The sequence below is a fragment of the Kwoniella europaea genome, chromosome 1, assembly GCF_036810445.1.
Source record: "Kwoniella europaea PYCC6329 chromosome 1, complete sequence".
NCBI classification, from domain to species: domain Eukaryota; kingdom Fungi; phylum Basidiomycota; class Tremellomycetes; order Tremellales; family Cryptococcaceae; genus Kwoniella; species Kwoniella europaea.
In genome coordinates, this window is record NC_089487.1 from 5,953,108 (window position 1) to 5,975,449 (window position 22,342).

Sequence of the window (22,342 nt, forward strand, 5' to 3'; positions counted from 1 at the left end):
GAATATGTCATGTCATGTCATGTTGAAGATAGCTTCAGTTCATTCAGGCTTGACTTGTTCTCTCGAATGAGCAAAATTGGGTGTGGAGTGGAGGTATTCCACCAATCCAATATTTCATTTGGTGATAACAAAAGTTGATGCCGCCTGGCTCACCACTTCTTTCCTCTTCATCTTCATGTCAATCAACTGTAAACGCTCTCTCATCATCTCAAGAGGATGAGCACCCACCTCACACCTTCGCCTCCGGGAGGTATAAAACCACCACCCTTCGTACCCTACCCTTTTCCCTCTTCGTCTACTTCGCCCTTATCCACCTCTTCTTCCTCCTCACCTCCAGGAGAAAGATGGGTTCCGGTCCTATCTTGCAAATGTTATTTCGGACTATCCGTATTCTTATCAACATTGAAGACAATTTCTCTACACCCTGAAAGGAATTCAAGTTTGATACTACGTGCTGATACCCTACCGCCCCCACCACCTCAATCACCAAATCAGCGAAGTAATGATCCGAAAAATCTTATCTTGAGTGATGGAGTGGAAGCAGAATTAGAATTGGAATTGGTAGATGAGCTGAAAGTGAAATTATTACCTCGTCAACCACGACGAGATAATAGTGTAAATCAAACCATCTCATTCTACAGGACAAACGAGCAGGGACATTCGTACCAGACTCAAAGTACTAAAGGAAAGGAGAAGGAGGTTGAAGTCGAAGTGGATCAAGACAAGGAGAAGCGGGAAATGGGTTTAGTAATCATAAAACCTGAAGTAAATGATCAAAATGATATACCGTATTATCATCCGAAAGTCCAAAAGCTGGCTTATCTTTGGGAATCTCTACCTCAGGCTGTGAACAGCAAGAACGAACAGGGCGATCATGAAGATAAAGAGATGATTGGGGAAGGGAGTGAGATGAAGGTAGAAGAACATGAAGTGAAAGGTATAATATCGATTCATTATTTACCTTTTGATGAACCTTCATCCGAACCTGCCCAAGACAATATAGTCAACGGTATAAATGATATGTCGATAAATGGTAATCTGCCGACCTCGCTTCTACCTTCACCTCGTCCGATTAAACCTCGTAAGAGATCACCCCTAGCTGGACCATCCATCGATCAAACTCAATCTGTAGAACCTGTCAGACCTCCGGCGACTATATTGACTCAGGAAGCAGACCCGTTGCTCAAGCAGAAGACGAGTACTATAAGGACGCCCACACCAGAAGGTAAAGAACGACTGTACAGGACTTGCTTGGCTCTGTTGGAAACGTTACATAAACATGGGTATGGACAGTTGGTAGGGTATCAGAAGAGAAGAGTACATGATGTGAGTGAGCTGTCCCTTTTATATCCAAACTCGAGTGAGATGTCATACTGATGACATTGTTGATAGATTATCGTACCTCGAGATAATTTCCAGGATCTCTATCTTACATTGAAAGATCGACATAGATCGTTGGATTCTCGTGCACCGAGATCAGATGGGCTGGTAACCAAATTGGAAGATGTCAAAAGACATGTCTGGAAGGTATGTCCACTTTCATCTTACCCTTCACTCCCAGGACATACAATGTGCCAACGACGACCCATCACGTAGGGTATACCCTCACCCAATGATCCGTCTCTTCCGACGACACAGGTTGACCTTTCAGAATGGGGTGAACAGGATATCGCTATTGCCGCTTTCTTGATGTTACTTTGGAAAGACATGTATCCGCCTATGCCGGAAGGACATTCAAATGGCGATGGGTTAGGGATACAGGAAGAAGAGAGGGAATGGGATACGTGGGGTAGACCCGAAAATGGGTTTATAGACCTAGGATGTGTGAGCTACCTATTCCCTAGGTCAAAGGGTCGAGCGTGGCTGATCTGAGTCTGTGGATGATAGGGAAATGGTTTATTGGTCCATATACTAATATCGGAAGTAGGTATCCGTGGGATCTTCTTCATCCTGTTATACTACTGACTATTCAACCGTATAGGGATACCACGGTAAAGGATATGAACTACGTTCGAGACGTACTTGGCCAACTTACCCTATGAAAACACAAGAAGCTCTAGTGGAATTACCAATAGATCCTCCTTCTTGGTTTCCCGATATCATTGAAGAATGGGAATCTGGGTTGTGGTCAGGTAAAGAGGGATGTATAATAGAAGAAAATACGTTTCTGATAGGTAATCATGCGGATGAGTTGACTGTGAGTCAACCTTTCGTGACCTTGTGTTACATTTTCAGCTGATTACCTTTTAATGGACTTATAGCCATGGCTTCCTCTCCTATCTCTCATACCATCCACGCCCGTCCCTCATCTATCCTTGCCATGCTGCTTCCATGCTCTCGACTCGGCATTCACCGTACTGCAATTCACTGCGCCCGATCATCCTCACAGTCCCAAAGGCGGGTTCGAGAACGGCTTGGAACCTGGCGTGAGCAGGTATCAGTCGTACCTCGTTTGGCTAGGCTGGGTGGGGTTGAAATGCGGCTGGGAGTGGGAAAAGGAAGGGTTGAGAGTACCTAGTACGAAAGGCTGGGGGATCGTTGGTGAGCTGATGTCGGTATGCACTTCAGAGGAAAGTCGAGACTGACAATATTGTTTTTGTCTAATATGGTGGATATAGCACGGAAACGATGGAGTACACCTTCTGAAGATAGAGAATGTAGAGAGTGGGCGCTGGAGCAGGTCAATCAGGTCAGAAGGAATGGTCAGTTCAAGGTTCGTGAGAAGGAAGGTAAAGAGCATTAGCTTGTAGCTGTAGCTCGTAGGTCACGGGTCATCGTATGGCTTATTGATGATAACGCGTATGATGACGAGTAAATAAATATATGACCTGACACCGAGAGTTGAGGTGAAAGAAGGTCATAAGCTGTCATTTTGCACTGATTGGTCGCCATTCAATATCGATATACTTATTCATTCATCTTGTTCATCGATGCTACAAAGAGAAAGAAACAATCCGTGTATATATAATTCCAGCTCACAGCTCGTTCATTGATTGGGTCAAAATATACAGAAAGTGAACACAGACATTGAAACAACTGTATAAACTTCACTTCCGAGTCTTTTTCCTGAAATACTTTGGTTGATCACAACAACCCAATCGTGATATCACCTTGAACTCTCGCACTGAGATGAACTTGCACATCGATATCCAACTGGATCCTAATTTTCAGTGCTCCTTTCTCATTCTCCTCGTCGCCCTCACCACCTTTACCTAACAAACCACCTTTCTTTCCTCCCAACAGACCTCCCTTCTGTTTAAGCGGTTTGAGAGCATTATCACCAACGTTCTTAACAGATTTACTTAATTGTTTGGAAGTATCACTTAAACCATTTGATATTCCTCCAACGGTATCCCCTAAACCTTGAGCAGTTTGATCTACTTGATCGCCTAATCCACCGACTGTATCTCCAAGACCTCCAGCGACATTACCTACCTGATCGGTTACTCCCCCTACAGTATCACCCACTCCTCCAGCTACGTCACCTACTTGTCCTGCTACTCCTCCGACCTGATCACCTAATTGCCCAGCTACGGCACCAACTTGATCACCGACCTGTCCACCAATATCCCCAACTTGACCTACATTACCAAGTTGGTCTGTGACTCCACCGAGATTACCTAATTGACCTGCGGCACCACCCAAACCCTCTTGTCCTTGTTGTTTGGAAGGATCTTGAGCTTCATACTCTGTTGAAGGAGTATCTTTCGGTCTACCTTGACCTTTTTGATGTAACTCCCTCGAACCAGGTTTACGATTGACGACTCTCTGCAATTCTTGTTCTCGGTCGTTCTCGGGAAATTTGGACGGTTTGGAATGCTCGAATTCACGGAGTTTTTCTTCCCTATCAGAGTATTTGGAATGTCGACCGTGAGTCTCGTGAAAAGGGGGAGCAGGTTGTTGGGTGCTGTTGTTCTCGTTGGGCTGAGGGGATGTGGCAGAGCCTTCGTTCTTGGAGGTAGACGTAGGGGGAGTTTCAGGTTGATCATCGGGTGAGGAAGAACCTCGACTGTTATTGTGAGTCGGAGGTGAACTAGCATCATCGTTTTTGCTGGTATCATTCTCATGACCTGCGGTGTCTTTCGATTGGTTGAGTGAATGGTCTTGATTATTATCATGGGAAGCATCATCGGTTTTGTTTTGACCGTGATTGTGAATGTCGTCTTCATCTTGATCTTCATCTTGCTGAGAAGGTTGATCATCATCTCTGGTACGATCGTCTTCTTCTTTATCTTCTATCTCAACTTCATCATCACGAGCTTGTCTCTTATTATCTTCATCATCTGGTTTATCTTTTCGGTCATCCTTCTCTTCTTCACCCTCCCCTTCACCCTCATCCCTCACATCGTCATTTCCACCTTGTTCACTTCCATTCTCGTTCTCTTCATCACTGCTGAACGGATCATGGTATGAGTTTCTTCTTTCTTTCTTCTCCTCTTCGCCGGACGGAGTACCAGGTTGAGGGGTTGGTGCTTGTGATTGTCTATCATATCAATACCCAAACCAATGAGAAACATCAATAGGATGATCAGCTCCTTTATTTTCCGTCCGTCTATCAATATCGACCTTTGATCAAGAAATAATGTGGTGTACTCACTGTTTGTTATCTTCTGACATTATATTCTCAAGTTACAGCAGTGGCGATCTCAAGTATCAATGTGATGACCAAGATCAGTTTTCTGTTTCTGTCTCTAAACTGATGCCCCCCAATTATACCCTTCAAGTCAGCAGTGGAGCAGCAGCATACATGTACACCCACAACGACGTCAACGTCATAATTGATTTGATGACAGTGAGATGCACAAAGGAGGCCTCAGCGTCATTCAATACTAAGAGATTGATGGGAGTGATGTCACATCACACATCACACAACGCTTGGATCCATTTCAGGTACCTTTGATCAGTAACAACACCATCTTATTCCAGGCTTTGTTGTTTCAGTGTATCGCCGATGGTGAAAGATGGATCAAGATGATACATTACACCGTAAAATCAATGATGATGTCCTTTTGATACTCCTATACTGCATGCCAAATACTAAAATCCCAATCCACTCCTCTTCGCCTCTCCACTATTCCCTCCACTTCCTTTAAGTTCAATCCAAGGAAAGAGTGTTTCGAGATCTTCGAATCCCAACGAAGCGTACATCCCATTCTGGCCCAATACAGGATTTGATCCTTCGAGGGGTAAAGAGGGGTTCACACCTGGTGGATGAGGGATGGGACGATGGGATGGATGGAGTTGCGCTATCAATCTGTGATGTGAAATCAAATCATCAGTACACCATGTTCGTATACAATGGAGCCATAAATTAGATCAGTGCGGTACCAGTTGATCCTCACAAAATGGCGACACGTGATGGAACCCACTCACAGCATAGGTCCAACCCATCTTCTCCTCTTACCCAATTCCTCGTCCCATTCCGCCATCCTCTTCCCATCCCCTGACCATGGTACATCCCCACCCCAAAGCCCACCTTCATACTCATCTTCTACCTCTGGATGTCCATCTCTCAAATCCTTGGTTAACTCGGGCTCTTCTGGACCAGTACTAAAGTTGGGATATCGTAAATGCGATAAAGCAGGCTGAGGTTTTTCGAGTATATCATATGGTCGGTCTTGAGCTAGACGAGTGGTAGGAGGAGGCTGATCCACTTCCAGGATGGGAGTAGGTACTTTGATCTCCTTCTGTGGAGAGGACTCGTCCAAGGTCGGTAGTTCCGAAGTCGTCGTAGCGGCAGGTCTAGCAACATTACTTGATACACGTTGTAGGTCACTTTCGTTATTGGTATTATTATAGTTACTAGCAGTAGAGCCAGATCTGGTCCTTCCGAAACTCCATGTCCTCCTTCTACCCGTTCCATCATCACTATCCCTACTTCTCACCGCCGTCAGTACCCCGCCAAGATTACCTAATGAGTTGGACATTGCACTGGCACCGAATGGAGCTTGAGTATGAGTGTGAGTATGAACATGGGAATGACTCTGAATTGAGCCATCCTGAGCTGATGAGGTTGGTTGGCTTGCTGCATTACTGGATGTTCGTCTTCTACCAGGTATGTATGATCCTAGTATCCTACCGAATGACCCACTAGAAGGCGAAATGGGCGGAGAGGCAGTCGACTCCACAGTGAGAGGTATAGGTATAGGTCCAGCGGTGGGTAGACCGTATGTTGTATTTTCAGGTGAAGAAGGGGACAGGGTTCGAACCAATGGGAAATAAGCTTCGTTGGCTGTTATCTCCTCAAACTGTATTCTCCTTTTCTTTCCCTTGATATCGTCACTTGAGCGATACCACTTGGAGTGACCTACTGATTCTTCATCAGGAGGTGAAGAGAGATGACGGAGTAAAGGTGGATGTAAAGTGAGATGAGCATTGGGATTGACAAATAACGATGGCTGCTCGATCAATACTCCCACCGCTAGTATTCGGACATCTTGGAGATGAAGGATTACGCGGACGGTAGTAGGATGAGCCGAGAAATTGTTCTGGTGTCTATGTTCGAGTCAGTCCACTACATTAGTCTGATCATGTAAACGATTGAGAACTTGATTGGGGGATACGACTTACTTCAGCTCGTCATATATCTCATACGGGTCAAAAGTCCTGGAATACATTCGATTAATACTCGCCGAGCCATTTCGATGTAGAGTGACAAACCGCTAGGTGTCGGTCAAAGAAACTCAGCTGAAATTCCTCATCCTCGTCTTTGCCACAAGGCATTCGAGAAATAAACTCACAGTCCATGCTTCTTCATGTGTACAACCAGAATTCCGATGTTCGATCCTACCTAAAATCCTAATCGAGTACAAGCTGATTTAGTCTCGGTAGTTCCCTTAATTGTATGGGATGGTGGTTGAATTGGGCCATTACCTGACCTGACGCACCTTATGAAAACAGCTCTCCAACTATCTTCCTCGCCCTTTAACCTCTTCCAACTACTCAAAAACCTCCTTTCGAAAGCCTCTTTCCAGAAATGGTCATCCCATCTTAACAATTCAAAATTCTCTAGAATCCATTTCGGTCTAGCTCGAACAAGTATCTGAATGAACAGTCTCTTCGCGTCGTTCGGATCGGGTGGGAGGAAGTGGTTTAGATGGGGTAGGACGGATAGTGCTTTTGGATAAGGGGGAATGGAGAGTATTGATCGGACGGAAGGGGGGATGGGGGAATAGTGAGTTTGAGTAAGGGAGACGAGGAGAGGGTGGAGGGATAGGAAAGGGATTATCTCCTGGAGTGGGAGATAGCTAGATCAAAGTGGTCAGTACACTCATGAGAAGTAGAGAGACATATGAGAGATGTGATATGTCAGAGGAGAATTTGACTCACGATGATATTTGACTGAGGATCTCGCCTGGCATGTCCAATAGTGGACATTTCCCAGATGAAGGTGGAACCGAGGGATCTTTTGGTTTACCAAGATCGACATCCTTGCCATTGCCATTGACAGCGGGGATTCCGCCGTGTCCATTTGTATTCGTAGAGAACATGTTCCCTGCAGGACATCCCTTGATTTCTGCTTCAGACAGATGGTCAATTCAAGATATCATGATACAAGTGAACATATATACTGCAAAGTCCGAACCAACCCTTCGTCATCAACTCGTTAGTGGACTGTTGCCGGTTATCGCCCTACATTTGCCGCTTGATCATCATCAATATTCGTCCGAGTGGTGCCCCATAATTCTGAGATGCCACACTCGGTATTATGTGTGTTTTAACGAGAGAATGGGCCCAGTCTTGAGCGTCATCGAAGATAATTCAAGACGGTTGTTCTCTGCTTGTAATGTTCAAATGGCATCAGCTTGCTGACCATTCTCTCACAACGAGTACAGCGAGGATCACAACAGCATTACCACCGGGCACTATCGGTATCACACAGGATCTTCATTCGACCCGGCCTTCTAATCAAACGCACAACCCACAATAGCCCCGGTTCAAAGCAAATTAACATGGCTCGACCATCAACAATCCTCTTCCGACCCATCCTCCTCCGGCCCAATGCTGCTGGTCCTGCGATAAGTAAATCAGCAACCGGAATCGCCATCCGATTCGCCTCTTCTTCTTCATCATCCAAGCCAGCTACACCATCTCAATCTAGGACATCCACCTCATCTACACCTCTTCCTTTACCATGGCCTGAATATCTAGGATTACGAAAACAGCGCAGATTATGGTCAAGCGTCACGACCATACCTACTACTTTCCTTGGGCTGTTCTTGGGTGGAAGTTACTTTGCGAGCTTGGAGTCGGATCCTAGTCAGTTGATCATGGGGATTGAAGCTATGTGAGTGGACTGTTGTGGATTTCGTACGTTGGGTTGAGGGGGATCAGGTGAAGTGGTCGGGTGAAGTGGTCGGGTGAAGCGTAATCGGAGATCATGTTGGTCTGCAATGTGAAGGAAGGATATAGGTAGGGAGGTTCTAAGAATGTATTGAAATGGAGAGGAAACGAAATGATGGGATATTCCAGAAGCTAATAGAGACAAGATGTGCTGACTTTATCTTTATCTACTCATGTAGGTATGTATACGGAGGTGCGACGTGAGTCTCTTTGCAATGGTCAATTGATATGGTACGAACCATGGAACTGATGTACAATTGTCATCCTGATTACTGTTATCAGATTGGGATGTATGGGTGAGTATACAATCGATAACATCACCTTCCATCGTATTTTCGTCGATGTCATCTCTGAACATCGCTGATGATAATGCTCGTGCTTAACATCAATAGCCCTCGGATACCTAGCAGGCCCAACAGTCGGATCGTCTCTCTTCTCCCTCACTCACCGATCGATATCCGCAGGTAAGAACTCGCCACTGGAAATCATGGATAGGGAGTTTTACAATAGGATAAAGAGGAATAGAGCAGATCCGACCTTACAATCTGCTCAGAATATAAGTCCTGATTTCTATGGTGAGAAGGTGGGTTATGAAACATACCTCTAAGTGTCTTACCATGTTGGATTTAGCTGATATCGATTTCTTGTCCTGTTTTGTACTCGCTATCAACCTTCTCCTATCTGACGCTGAAATGGCCGATCTCGCTGCCATTCTTATTCCATCTCTACTTTACATGGGTCAATCACAGATCACCTCGCTATCAACTTACCGAAGATGGCTGAGAGACCAGGCTGTATATAAGAGGAAGGCGATGCACGGTGTGCCTGCTGAAGATGCCTGAGCTGTGTAGGGAATGAGCTAGGAGTACCGACAGGATGCCAGGATGGTTACATGCAGACATCTACTTGATATGGTTTCATAGCATCATGCAGTACTATTCATAGGTGTATAGTGATCAGATGTGGAGACCCCACTCTGGGTTTACCGGTTTTACGCGAAATGAACGTATGCAACAGCTGCAATCTGATTTGCTGTCAGAGTTGACTCCGAGTTTCCCCGATAGGATTGAATCCCAGGAACTTGAGTGATCCATCCATCTTGAGTGAATTTGGTGGACGCTGGCCTGCCAATCGAATCGTGTGCTTTGGATCTCACCATCTCATCATCTCATACCAATCAGTTCCTTCTTTCATCCCTCTTCTTCATACATCTTGATCTGATCATCCTCCATATAGCATTAGTCAGTCAGACAGTTAGTATCATACTTCGACTTTGACTGGCAACCCATTACGATCTTAACGTTCCTCAGCTCTACTCACCACTCATCGCCATCGCCTGATCATCGAAAATGTTCAAACCATCCACCGCATCTTCTGCTCTTCGAGCTATCCCCTCATCATCTAGGGCATCCGTATCGATCGGAGCTAGATCTTTCCATGCTAGTTCAAGAGCTTCTTTAGCCACTCCTTCAGAGACTAAACCTGCTCAGACTAAAGAGTTCAAAATTTACCGATGGGTGAGTTGTCCCCTTAACAAAGAGGCGAATAGAGGTGTCGATCCTAGAGTAGTTCACTTGATTCGTGACATTGCAAGATGTATGGAGCTGGAGCTGACTGTATGGTTTATGTATTGGTCCATGCCATATAGAACCCGGACACACCATCTGAGAAACCAAAGTTACAATCTTATAAAGTCGATCTATCGCAATGTGGTCCAATGATGTTGGATGCTTTGGTGAGTTTTAGTGTTTCTCTTGCAACAATCTCCGTCCCGTACATATGTATCTAGATGTATAGCACCACTGCCTTACTTGATACGGTATGTACAGGATAAGAGCAATCACTGATCGATAGTTACTCTCTTACTATAGATTAAAATCAAGAACGAGCTCGACCCCACACTTACATTCAGACGATCATGTCGAGAAGGTATCTGTGGATCATGCGCTATGAATATCGATGGTGTAAACACATTAGCTTGTTTATGTAGGATCGATAAGGATGTTAACAAACCTTCGAAAGTTTACCCATTACCTCATAGTGAGTTGGACCTTCCACATTAGCTGTCTGGCTATGAGACTTTTGACGTGGAACACGGCTGATATGATCTCTATGGTCCTTAGTGTATATCGTCAAAGATCTTGTCCCCGATCTTACACTCTTCTAGTGAGTTGCGTCGTCATTCTGAGATCATTTAAACTGTAGCTCATGGCGTCTTTCTTTGTCTTTCACAGCAAACAATACAAATCGATCGAGCCTTTCCTCAAGAACGACAACCCACCTGCTCAAGGTGAATTCTTACAAACTCAAGAAGATCGAAAGAAACTTGATGGCATGTACGAATGTATTCTGTGTGCATGTTGTTCGACCTCTTGTCCATCTGTAAGTCAACCTCCGATCTTGCAAAAATTATCAAGTAGAGGCACAAGCTGATCTTCGATTTTACTTTTGTAGTACTGGTGGAACCAAGATCAATATTTGGGTCCGGCCGTTTTGATGCAAGCTTACCGATGGATGGCCGATTCCAGAGTGAGTAACCTTTTGAGCTACCAAAGGATCCCCTTTGTCCCTTCGAATCGTAGCTGATCATTCTCTGTTGTGATACTATAGGACTCATACGGTGCTGAGAGAAAGGAAAAGATGCAAAACACCATGTCATTATACCGATGTCACACCATTTTCAACGTGAGTGTTCCCTATCTGAGTCATCGCATGGCACTGTAGGATCTTGCGTTTGTCTAGGTACTCATGCTGACTATCTCGATACATACTACATAGTGTTCCCGAACATGTCCTAAGGGTCTTAACCCAGCTTTAGCCATCGCCAAGATGAAGCTCGAGATGGCTACTGAATAAAGTGTCTAGGCGACATGGTAGTTTGGTGATGTAGCTTTATCGCATTACAGTGATAGTCAGGGTCGTTCTTCTTCTTCCTTCGTGATCTTCAAATTGGATAAGATCTGTTTGTACTCGTATGCATATGAGATGATAATCATTGGATGATGAGTGTGAACATATGAGAGGAGATACATATGTAATGGTAGAGTGGTCCTACTGTAGGATGGATGCCACGGCCGCGGTGAATTCCGGTAATACGTGTTACCCATCAAGAGGTCAGGTCCGAATGAACCGATGGATGTTTCCCCACTACACTCGTCACCTTACTACAATCGTTTTTCCATCGTTCATCGTTCATCATTCATCTCTCTTTACCTTCTATCTCTTCCTAAAAAAGCCAAAAAAGCCAGACACACCACCCATCACGATGTTCTCCCGACAAGTCGCTCGATCTTCTTCTGCCCTCGCTAGAGGGTTTGCTTCTTCCGCCAGATCCAACAGGAAGGTAGCTGTTCTCGGTGCTGCTGGTGGTATTGGTCAACCCATGTCGTTACTCCTCAAGACCGACCCTCTCGTTACCGGACTTTCGCTATACGATATCAGAGGTGCTCCTGGTGTAGCTGCTGATATCTCTCATGTCAATACTCACTCCGAGGTTAAAGGTTACGAGAAGGATGAGTGAGTGTAATCCTCTCCTCTATACGGTGAATGATTGAGACCTAAATTCGATGACTGATCCTTGCTATTCTCTCTTTACAGCATCAAAGCTGCCCTTACTGGTGCTGAGGTGGTTATCATCCCTGCTGGTGTACCCCGAAAACCCGGTATGACGTGAGTTCAGTCTTCTCCTTCAGTCTTCTCCCTCTTAATAGTTTCTCGTATTGATGTATGTTTGTTTAATTGTATCTCAGCCGAGACGATCTTTTCGTAAGTCTATCTGATTCATATCAAGCACAAAGCCCCATTGAGCTTGAGCTGATTTTCGTAATCTATACAGAACACCAACGCTTCCATCGTCAGAGATCTCGCCGAAGCTTGTGCCGAATACTGCCCCAAGGCTTACATCGGTATCATCTCCAACCCTGTCAACTCTACTGTACCTATCTTCGCTGAGGTCTACAAGAAGAAGGGTGTCTTTGACCCCAAGAGGTGGGTCAAATGTCTGACTTTGAGACAGATCAATTGTGCTAATCCGCAGTTTCCTCTTTCTCCTTCGTCTCATCCTTGCTATATTGAAACACCGAATCCTGCTCGCAAATTAACTTATCGGTTCTAACTGGCCTATCTCAGACTTTTCGGTGTCACCACCCTCGACGTCGTTCGATCCTCCCGATTCCTCGGTGAGATCAAAGGTGCCGACCCCAAGGACATCAAGGTCACCGTCGTAGGTGGTCACTCCGGTGCTACCATCGTCCCTATCCTCTCTCAAACCGCTCAAGGTAAAGATGTCTCTGGTGAGACTTACAAGAACTTGGTTCACCGAATCCAATTCGGTGGTGATGGTGAGTCGCCCAATCCCCCTATACAGCTAGACAGCTTCGGAAGCTGAAGACTGTCCTCTTGCCCTTATTTAGAGGTCGTAAAGGCTAAGGCTGGTACTGGTTCCGCTACCCTTTCTATGGGTTTCGGTGAGTATCATTTCATTTCAATCCACTTTTTTGTAGCAATGAATGGGAATATCAGTATTGATGAGTATGTGTGACTATAGCCGGTGCTCGATTCACCAACTCCCTTATCCGAGCTCTTAACGGTGAATCCGGTGTTGTCGAACCCACTTTCGTCAAATCCCCATTATACGAATCGGAAGGTGTCGAATACTTTGCTTCAAACGTCGAACTTGGTCCCGAGGGTGTCAAGAAGATTAACCCTGTTGGTGAATTGACTGCTGAAGAACAAGAATTGCTCAAGGCTTGTCTCCCTGAGTGAGTGATCGTTTCTTTTTTACGCAAAACATGCGAAAGCCATTCGCGACGTAGTTTTGAGACTGGGATGCTGATTCTGTATCTCATCGCTCGCAGCCTCGCCAAGAACATCAAGAAGGGTGTCGAGTTCGTTAACAAGGCCTAAGCTTGAGATCCGATATAACCTAGATCGTATTGGGGATATCTTGGTATATAAATGAGGAACAAACATGCATTGATGCTTGTTGAATTTTGCTCTTACTTTACTTGGAAACGCAATGAATCGGTGGTGTAAATACACTGCATTGGTAATCAAAGTCACGAATACCGATGAGATCATTGAGGTAGCCAGATTCCCAATATAGCTAAACTAGTTGATCATGATATCACGGTGAGAGGGGAACGGGGAAGGGGGAAGGGGGGAAGGACAGTCTCGTCGTCGATCTCATGACGGGAAGAAGGTCAATGCTGCTTTGCTTCTTTCTGATTGTATATACACAGCCACGATCGATGTTGATTCTTGAGCCGAAATAGATCGCTGAATTTCCAAAGACTTGACAGCAAGGTCTTTCAGTGCAAGTGCGAATGGCATTCAGATGCCAGATGCCAACGCTGAAATCTCCTCATCTCCCTTCAAACAACCACGTTGCACTCACAGAACGCCCTCAAAGCTATGCATCACCTCGTCTCGGATATGCATACTGCCTACCGTCATACGCCACCACACCGTCTCTACACCCTATTTCTGTCGAATCGTCTGCAGATGTCAAGATGGAATGGAATGAAATCCGAAAAGGTCCGTTCATATCCCTAATCCAGGGCAACTGTTGTGTGATTTCGAGGCACGACGCACGGACGCGTTGTGATCCTTTGGGTTTTACGCGGTGAAAGTGGACAGACTGGGCGGGGGAACAGGGCGCGTCTCGTTATTGTTTATTGTTGTTTGTGTCCTGTTGGGTTGGGTTGTTTTGATTTTGATTTTGGCTGATCCGAGCAGTAGGAACGACTGAGATGATGGGTAACGGATGCTGATGCAATAGAGTAGATCCACTCGTTGACTCGTTGAGGCTGTGTTTTCATTTTCACCTTTGATTCGTATAATCTTCTCACATCCATTCATATAAACTTTTGTTCTGTTCCATCTCCAACTCGAATTCCGATCCTGTCCTTCTTTACCAACAGTACTACATATATATCATATAACTGAATAATAACATTCTCATACGTTCTTTCAACAACACCAATAGCAATAACAATGTACAAGCTCACCCTCGCTGCTCTCGCTGCTCTCTCTGCTCTCGCCCTCACTGGAGCTATCACCATTGAATCTCCCGATAGAGATACCGAATGGCAATCTGGTACTTCCTCGCAAACTATCTCTTGGAAAGCTGTTTCCACCGATCCTGATAGTTTTGTCGTTCAGCTTGTCAACCAGGTAAGTTGAATATACGATAATTACATCAGCTTGGATCGTTACTCGGATGATTGGTTTGTCGATCACGTCTGACATTCAGCGACAACACATGATCTGTTGCTTGATTACTCATTTGTACTAAATCGCTGACATGTCCTTCCATACTACGTAGGCAGGATACCTATCCGACTCACCCGTCACCCTCATCTCAGACCAAGCAACCGGATCGTCCGACATCGTCAACACCGCTACAGTCACTTACCCAAACGGTAACTGGCCAGAGGGTGTTGCATTCCAAATCAACTTTGTCACTTCCGAGAAGAGCAATGCAGCTATTTTAGCTCAATCAAATCAATTTAACATCACTTCCGGTGGTTCATCATCATCATCATCATCGTCTTCTTCTGCTTCTTCGTCCAGCTCAAGCTCCAGCACTGCTACATCTACTAGTACTGGAACCAGCCCTACCACCCTCACTCAGACTTCGTCGGCTGTTACGGTGACTAGTACGGATGCTTCTACTACTGGAAATATCCCTAACTCTGTGAGTATTGTATCATACTATCCATTATATCATCCTCGAATGATACACATCCATCCAGGTTTATCTCTGGTTCTCGTGATTATAATAAGATCGGGCTAACTTGTTGATGGAAATAGTCCAACTCTACCACCACCTCTGCCAACTCCGGTGCTCTCCCAGCTAAATCTACGGGACTCTTCGCGACTCTCGTCGGAGTAGTAGGTCTCGCTGCTCTTTTCGCATAAACTCTAGACAATAGACACTAGAACCTTTATGGGTCAGCTAGATAGATACCTTGATGGGCATCTATCTTGCTTGACGGCTACGTAAAATGGACAATTACTATTTTCTTTGGTTTGATCAACTCTTTGAAATGCTCTTTTCGGTTTATTCATACGTTTATATGATTAATGCTTTATGCAATGCTATGGACATGGCTATGGACGTTTGGTTTATTCCATTAGGGCTTATGAAAAGTAAAAATATACGTCTCATATCAGGGTCTCGCCACGCGAGAGTTTGGGCTCAATCGTAGCCTGCCAATCTGATATTCGCGGTACTGGTACTGTTGCTCGTCGTTGTTGAAAATATCATCATCATCATCATCATCATCATCATCATCATCATCAAATCTGTCCACTTCGCTTTTTCAGCGTTCAAGATCACCCAGACGAGGACACTTCCACACAGAACGCGAGTCAGTCCAGCAACCTGCCAATCAACATAGAAGGGGCGAAGCAGAACACGCACTATCAAGGGGAATACTGTCGAAAGATATACCCTCACGCAAGACGGAATATAAGATCAACCCAAACTCATCACCACATTGCAGCACCGATGTCGGCGAGCAACGAGGGAGAAGTACCGCACCATACTATATCCGTCACTAGAACATTTCAGGCTCCGGACAGCCACCATCGGAAAATTGTCTCATTCGTCGACCACTTAGATCGCATCACGGAACATTATGAAAATGAACCTGATGCTATTCGTGTGGGTATCGTTGATCGATGTAAGGAATTATGCATCGCCATCAAGAAGTATGAGGATTGTAAATCAATGATGGAGCCTTCATCAACGTAAGAAGGGACACTGATGACGGAAATGTTGGCGTGGTGACGGAGGTCTCGAAGCGAGAGATGGTAGAAATAGCCAACGAGTGCCTGGAAAGCTTATCTTCTGCCAAAATTCATACTCAACGCCAGATCTAGGTCGTTGGTAACTACATTTCTCCTATATCCCTAGCTGCTTTTCTTTACCTCCATTCTCTACCTCCTCGCTTGACCTCCTTTTGTTGATGATAATCGTGCGGTCAATAGTTGCCAAATGTATACTTTCGTATCTCTTACATAAGCGGGGATTCATTGTACCGCCGAGTAAGCCACATGTCTGTGATCACATACATGCATCCTACCCCTGTACGAATTGATGTTCATGCCTTCTCCGATGGCAGGTACTTGCCACACCTGTGGTGATGACAGTGATGACAACAATAAGCACTGTCGCCAGTCTCGTAAATGGCGACAGTTCAAGTAAACCGCAGAAGACATCGTCGGGGTGCTTGTACAGGTTTGCCGGTGCGGAAAGCTATATCATATACAACTACTGCTACGTAGCCACATCAATAGTAGACAGTGCGCGTATCATTACGGACCAAGCATCGAGCCGAAGTCGAATGACCGAGATGAGGAGGATGATGTCGAAGCAAGCGCGGACCTATGTAATCAAATTCGCGGGGCGGCTTCGGATATGGACATTCGGTCCAGGACATCGCGTTCGGTGAGGGATCAGAATAGATTAGTACAGCATATATACAGAATTCAAACCAAAGGAAGTTGGGAGTGGGACGCTGTAGTGTACCTGTACTGGATATCAGAATTTATCGGAATGAGACGATACTGTTTCATATTGCTGGACCGCAATTGACTGTAATGCATACTATTCAATACTGCACGATCCAACAGCAGTAGAATTTCTACCGGAGATGTGGACGGGGACTGGATGATGCTTAGAACCACGCGTATCATGTTTGAGACCGGGTAGTTCACCGGTTCTAGTTGTTGGTGGTGGAGGTGGGAAGGGAATATGACCCCGATTGAATCGGTGATATGATCTCCAAAAATCGGGCTTAAGCACCATGTTTCATCTGATGCCACATTTGTGAGTTTCTATACTCACCCCCTCTCAGGGTTCTGCCACGTGAGGATTTGGACTCAATTGTAGTCCTGCCAATCTGCTAACGCTTGCTACTGTTACTGCCCGCTCTCACTGGTACCGTCGCTCGTCGCTATCAAAAGTATCTTCATCATCATCATCTTATCTCCCTTCCTTCCCTCTTTAGCCTTCAACACCACCCCAAGAGAGGAACACGCGCAAAAATGGCCAAGTCTAAGAATCACACAGCCCACAACCAAACCAAAAAAGGTAAGTTCGAAAAATGACCATTTTTATGCGATTTCCATAACATTTTATCAAGATTTTTGAGCTTTTTGGCTAATTTTCGATATGAAACGTACTTTATAGCCCACAAGAATGGTATCAAGAGGCAACAGACTGTAAAGTACAAGTCGCTCAAAGGTGTTGATCCTAAGGTTAGTCCTTGATCTTGATTTGGAGGATTGGAGGATTTGGGTGTTGGGTAGTGGAAATGATCAGAGTACGAGGGACAACAGTGACAAGATGGGATTGGGACAGGGACGAAGGACGATGATGAAGATGAGCAAGGAAGATGAGCATTCGGTCTGGAGGAGGTGGACGTAATTGTGGAAATACATTGGATGGGTTGTCTTGGGGTTAGAGAATTCTCTCGGAGGGATCATCACAGGTTCAAGAAACCTCAGGTCCTTCGGTCAAGCAGTCATTGACGTCCGGTTGAAACACATGATATGATCGTGGCCAGAAGGGACAGAGAGAACGACACTCAAGGTGGTACCAGCTACGGTATTTCTACAAAGATCTGAGAGAGGGTCATGTGGTCGGGACTTTGAAGGAACGAGTGTTGTGTCATGGTATATATGAATAATGCTAACCTCGTCTCCTTGTTTCCCCCATAAACAGTTCAGAAGAAACGCCCGATTCGCCGCTCAAGGTTCCGCCAAAGCTATCCGAGAAGCCAAAGCCTCTGCATAAATTCCGAGAAGAATGATTTGTTAGAAGTCTTTAGGTTTGGTCAGATATCTGGGATCTAGATAGATGATGGATGGGATGATGTATGAACATACTGCATGATACCACAAGGCCACCGTTCAATCGATGATGTCTGTTTGCAGAATGTCACCAGGCTCAGACACTGGATGTGGTTATAGGGGATCGTAAGCGGACTGATCTATTCCCACGAAGTTATACTCAAACTGTCGACAATCAACCGTTCACTTTATTGTCAACTCAGCATTGCTTCGTGATAATCGATCTCATGTCGATTTGACCTGATCAATGGACATAAGAAGTCACAAGTCTATATCCAAAAACCAACTGAGATTTATACTTTGCGAGTAAGCTTTTGACCTCGAATATATGAGCAGTCATTACTTCTCGACATCTATCCAAACATCGAACGTTAACGGCTCCTGCTGATAACTGATCTCACACTGATACGACATCGTTTCTAACACGCATGCCTTGTCAGTAGCATCTTCGCAAGTCCCTACTCCATTTGCTTGTAAGGAATTCGCAACGTCGCAAAAAGAACAGTGTACATGCTACATATAACAATCCTATCGGATGATCGTTCACACTTTCGTAGTGGCAGTCGATTCGACCAGATTGCCCAATTTCCCCTTCACTCTCACATACCCTCTCCAATACTTATTCCAGTCCTCACCTTGACCCAATTCATCTTCTCCCTTTTTCTCTACCCCACTCTCCAACACGTTGAGCGCCATGGCCCTTTCGAAACATTCTGAAGCTTGCTCCAATCTGTTGACCTTCTCTTCTGGACTTGACGGTAGAGATCTCTCTAAGAATACTCCACGGGTATAACTCGCTTCTGCTCCTGTCAAGAGTGCATCTCGACGAAGTAATTTCGCTGGACCGACTAAGCTAGATGATTTGCCTATAGGTATGGTAGGTAGAGATGATATAACTTGTTCGGATATCTCTGAAGACTCAGTAACGAGTTCGAGCGGTTTCGGAGATGTCGATTTGGTATTTTGAGCGTGGAGGATAGAGGCTTGATATAGCTTCAGTAATGCCACTCTCTGTTGTAGCCATGTAGAATGAAGAGCCGAGTCGGGTGACGAGGCAATAGCTGGGGATGTGGTAGGTGGTATGAGGGAAAGAGCTTGAGATTGAAGGGAGGAAGCTGGATTGAGTGACGAGGTAGTAGCCAAGTGAGCGGAAGCTGATGCCAGGAGTGAGATGGATGCTCGAAGGATCGCAGGTGAAACACCAGGTGATTGTACATCTGTCGATATTGATGTCGACGTAAAAGTTGATTCTTTAGGTGTCTTTGGTTGTCCTCCAAATCCGAACCAACTTCGACCCTCCTTCTTGACCTCTTTCACAACTTCACTTATTTTTGTATTCCCTTTATCCATCTGTATACCAGCTTTTCCCAGACCCCATGACCACCATTCCAGTGCATTACCCGAATTACCCGTCCTAGCTGATAGATCACCAATCTTACCCGCCAACCTCATTATCCTAGGTTGGTTATGCAGATGTTGCTCGTCCTGCGCATGGTTCATCGAATTCAATACCTGTTGATATAGGTCTTTGGCATGTAAAAGTGAATCGGGTGTATTGATCCTTTCTAATATACCTGCTTTTAACAATAATAAATCTAAAACTGCTGGATCACCCTGTGGAACTCCATGGGTATTTTCATGATCTTTAGGGGGAAGGTTCGATATTGTTGAAGAGCTGCTGAGATTTGGAGGAAATACCAAACCTCTTTTACGAGCTTCGTTAATAGCTAGATTTATAAATTCTTCTGCTAATTCATATCCCCTATCTACGGTTTGTCTACCCTCGGTTGAGGAAGATGTATTGCCGATCATACCTTTCACAGCCACATAATCTGGATGAAATGAACCTGAAGAGGTATTTCGACTGGATAACGTTGAAGATGCTGAACCTCCCGCACCCCATTCTTGACATATCCAAGCTCCCCTCAACGCATGTCTGGCTTTCTGACCTAATCTAGGATCTGTACCTCCTTTTAGACCGCCGGTCCATCCTACGTTCTCTCCTATCCATCCATATGGATCGTCAAATCCGTCTCGGGACGGTGCGGCAAGAGCTACTTTCTCGACATATAGGTGTAATCCCTCGAACCCAGCCAGTGAGACTCCACCTAGCGTGAGAATGCCATAGAGGATATAGCGAATCACTCGAGAGATGTAAGAGAAAGCGTAGACTGTTGAGTCGGAGTATTCGGTATCGGATGGATAGCCTGGAGGGGATGATGGTCCCCGTCGTATTATCTGGGAGTACAGTCGTATTTGGGGATGTGATAAGGTAGAGACATTGGCAGAGGGTGTGAGCCGAGGGAGGAGGGATGGACGTATTGATGAGGCGAAGGTAATGGACCGTCGAGATAGCAATGGTCTATGGTTGTGATCGATTCATGAGTTAGAACTGTTAAGCATGTATGTGAGGAGGTTCAGTGTCTACTGTAGCACTCACTGTAGTACCTTCCTGTTCGTCCTCATATTGCTTAGGTCTTGTAGATTGTTTGCCTTTTCTTACCTAAATTAAGTGGACGGGACGGTTACATGAAAGCTCAAAATCCCAATTCACAAGATCAACGATGACGGTTACGCTTGGGTGATTCGTGGCACGTGGCAACGGATATTCAAGTTAACCTAACCTTGCATATGCAACTCAATATGGTCGAACGAGCCTCAGAGCACGGAGCATGAGCGCTGCGCGCAACCTTCGCCCCAATAGCGCATGATATCTCTGGTTGGAACCGTGGATAGCGGACAGACAGCAAAACTGCATTTGTGAGCAAATAGTCTACTACGATATTGTTTACTCTGTGGTATCTTTGTCGGTCGACTTGAGTTTCGCTTTAGCTTCTCTCATTCCCGTTGACGCAAATCCTGTTCTGAAGGATAACATATACCAAGCACACATCGATCACTCAAGAAGAATGGTATTAAGGTTCATCATCCTGATCCAAACATTGGGAAGAGTTTATAGGCTCCACGTCCAGGAATATACTGATACTTGCAGGAAGAACACCATATTGCGTCAGAACAGTGCAGGGTACCTGAACAACATACCGATCCCTATGTTCTTCAAAGCATACGTATGGTACACGAGCTTGTTGGGGGGGTGAATGTTCAGCTTTGAATCTCTGGTATAACAGATCATCGTTGCGTTTGATTTTCTTTGAAGATGGTTCACTCTGGTCTTTGCAAGTGTCATCTGATAATCTTACTTGACAAAACTCCAAAGGCTCGCCGCTCTTTGGAGTCATACCCCTACCTGTTTTGGTTTTACTTGAAGAGGCGAACGTCAAGGTCAATTGGCAACTCCATTGGCCCATATACAGCTCTTTATCAGTCGTTCCACGGAGTCCTTTATCTCCTCGGATCTCCCCGCCTCGGAGGGGTTGACCACACATTGATATCTTCTGTCGGCGCCAACGTATCCCAATGAGAAGAAGGTGACCCATCGGCACAGAGACTAGCTGCATTGGAAGCTCTAAAAGCTTCAAGCGTTGCCCCCATAATTTTGCGGCCTGTCCTGATAATGTTGTCCATTTCTGGGGTGACAAAAGCTTTCTTCCTATCCTTTCTAGGTTTGTTGGAAGTGGACGTAGAGTCAGATGGTTTGCCACGACTTCTTCTCCATGAAGGAGGTGTCTGACTTGACGACGCAAAGGTATCACCTGTTCTCTGCACATAGGGGTGATACCGATCGCGAAACTGCTCATGGTGGTTGAATTGCTCACCGGTACTTGGACTTGGGTGAGCCAATATGTCTTGCTCGTTTGAGATGTGTGAATAAGATAATCCCATCATGGAGTCAGCGGAGCCCGTTTCACCTTGAGTTGAAGCAAAGTCCCCGTGATTACCATGCGAGCTGGCGTATCCAGCTTCAGAGCCAGGTACACCCATCAAGACATGGGGCCTGTCTTGAGTTGGATACCTGCTAGGCCAGTTTTGATGGTACCAAGGATATTGTGGTTGTTCCTACGCAGGTGAGTCGTAATTATGGCCGGCGAATCTCCCATCCGTTGATGGCTGCAAGTAAGTTTGTTGTGTTACAGCTTCCATATTTGTTCCAGATATATCAGTCATTCCAACCTTGAGCGTACTTATTGGACTCATTCACGTCTTCCCATGAGAATCTTTGGTGATTTCTCGGATGGTC

General features: G+C 45.4%; 10 protein-coding genes across 10 annotated transcripts; 5 read left to right on the forward strand and 5 right to left on the reverse strand.

Annotated features, from left to right (window-relative positions):
• Positions 1 to 216: 216 nt before the first annotated feature.
• Positions 217 to 2,743, forward strand: V865_002265 (uncharacterized protein; the record flags this gene model as incomplete). The annotated part of the gene is made up of 7 exons (XM_066226068.1): positions 217 to 1,326; positions 1,393 to 1,527; positions 1,597 to 1,824; positions 1,888 to 1,923; positions 1,982 to 2,197; positions 2,262 to 2,541; positions 2,619 to 2,743. The coding sequence occupies 7 exons, from the start codon at positions 217 to 219 to the stop codon at positions 2,741 to 2,743; spliced, it is 2,130 nt and encodes a 709-aa protein (XP_066082165.1).
• Positions 2,744 to 3,084: 341 nt separating this feature from the next.
• V865_002266 (uncharacterized protein) lies at positions 3,085 to 4,617 on the reverse strand (the record flags this gene model as incomplete). The annotated part of the gene is made up of 2 exons (XM_066226069.1): positions 3,085 to 4,483; positions 4,598 to 4,617. The coding sequence occupies 2 exons, from the start codon at positions 4,615 to 4,617 to the stop codon at positions 3,085 to 3,087; spliced, it is 1,419 nt and encodes a 472-aa protein (XP_066082166.1).
• A 420-nt stretch (positions 4,618 to 5,037) lies between these two features.
• On the reverse strand, positions 5,038 to 7,490 carry V865_002267 (uncharacterized protein; the record flags this gene model as incomplete). The annotated part of the gene is made up of 6 exons (XM_066226070.1): positions 5,038 to 5,254; positions 5,374 to 6,495; positions 6,571 to 6,662; positions 6,741 to 6,798; positions 6,888 to 7,247; positions 7,330 to 7,490. The coding sequence occupies 6 exons, from the start codon at positions 7,488 to 7,490 to the stop codon at positions 5,038 to 5,040; spliced, it is 2,010 nt and encodes a 669-aa protein (XP_066082167.1).
• Positions 7,491 to 7,952: 462 nt separating this feature from the next.
• V865_002268 (uncharacterized protein) lies at positions 7,953 to 9,185 on the forward strand (the record flags this gene model as incomplete). Its single annotated transcript, XM_066226071.1, has 5 exons — positions 7,953 to 8,287; positions 8,523 to 8,543; positions 8,626 to 8,639; positions 8,736 to 8,926; positions 9,093 to 9,185. The coding sequence occupies 5 exons, from the start codon at positions 7,953 to 7,955 to the stop codon at positions 9,183 to 9,185; spliced, it is 654 nt and encodes a 217-aa protein (XP_066082168.1).
• A 507-nt stretch (positions 9,186 to 9,692) lies between these two features.
• V865_002269 (succinate dehydrogenase [ubiquinone] iron-sulfur subunit, mitochondrial) lies at positions 9,693 to 11,199 on the forward strand (the record flags this gene model as incomplete). The annotated part of the gene is made up of 8 exons (XM_066226072.1): positions 9,693 to 9,860; positions 9,992 to 10,078; positions 10,215 to 10,383; positions 10,467 to 10,509; positions 10,578 to 10,725; positions 10,798 to 10,872; positions 10,954 to 11,028; positions 11,122 to 11,199. The coding sequence occupies 8 exons, from the start codon at positions 9,693 to 9,695 to the stop codon at positions 11,197 to 11,199; spliced, it is 843 nt and encodes a 280-aa protein (XP_066082169.1).
• A 409-nt stretch (positions 11,200 to 11,608) lies between these two features.
• On the forward strand, positions 11,609 to 13,248 carry V865_002270 (malate dehydrogenase, NAD-dependent; the record flags this gene model as incomplete). Its single annotated transcript, XM_066226073.1, has 8 exons — positions 11,609 to 11,859; positions 11,941 to 12,012; positions 12,093 to 12,108; positions 12,179 to 12,330; positions 12,472 to 12,683; positions 12,756 to 12,809; positions 12,890 to 13,103; positions 13,200 to 13,248. The coding sequence occupies 8 exons, from the start codon at positions 11,609 to 11,611 to the stop codon at positions 13,246 to 13,248; spliced, it is 1,020 nt and encodes a 339-aa protein (XP_066082170.1).
• Positions 13,249 to 14,337: 1,089 nt separating this feature from the next.
• V865_002271 (uncharacterized protein) lies at positions 14,338 to 15,264 on the forward strand (the record flags this gene model as incomplete). Its single annotated transcript, XM_066226074.1, has 3 exons — positions 14,338 to 14,517; positions 14,669 to 15,040; positions 15,157 to 15,264. 3 exons carry the CDS (start codon positions 14,338 to 14,340, stop codon positions 15,262 to 15,264), a joined length of 660 nt encoding a protein of 219 aa, XP_066082171.1.
• A 3,483-nt stretch (positions 15,265 to 18,747) lies between these two features.
• On the reverse strand, positions 18,748 to 20,670 carry V865_002272 (uncharacterized protein; the record flags this gene model as incomplete). Its single annotated transcript, XM_066226075.1, has 2 exons — positions 18,748 to 20,566; positions 20,645 to 20,670. The coding sequence occupies 2 exons, from the start codon at positions 20,668 to 20,670 to the stop codon at positions 18,748 to 18,750; spliced, it is 1,845 nt and encodes a 614-aa protein (XP_066082172.1).
• A 449-nt stretch (positions 20,671 to 21,119) lies between these two features.
• V865_002273 (uncharacterized protein) lies at positions 21,120 to 21,512 on the reverse strand (the record flags this gene model as incomplete). The annotated part of the gene is made up of 2 exons (XM_066226076.1): positions 21,120 to 21,183; positions 21,247 to 21,512. 2 exons carry the CDS (start codon positions 21,510 to 21,512, stop codon positions 21,120 to 21,122), a joined length of 330 nt encoding a protein of 109 aa, XP_066082173.1.
• A 34-nt stretch (positions 21,513 to 21,546) lies between these two features.
• V865_002274 (uncharacterized protein) lies at positions 21,547 to 22,086 on the reverse strand (the record flags this gene model as incomplete). Its single annotated transcript, XM_066226077.1, has 1 exon — positions 21,547 to 22,086. The coding sequence occupies one exon, from the start codon at positions 22,084 to 22,086 to the stop codon at positions 21,547 to 21,549; it is 540 nt and encodes a 179-aa protein (XP_066082174.1).
• Between the last annotated feature and the right edge of the window lie 256 nt (positions 22,087 to 22,342).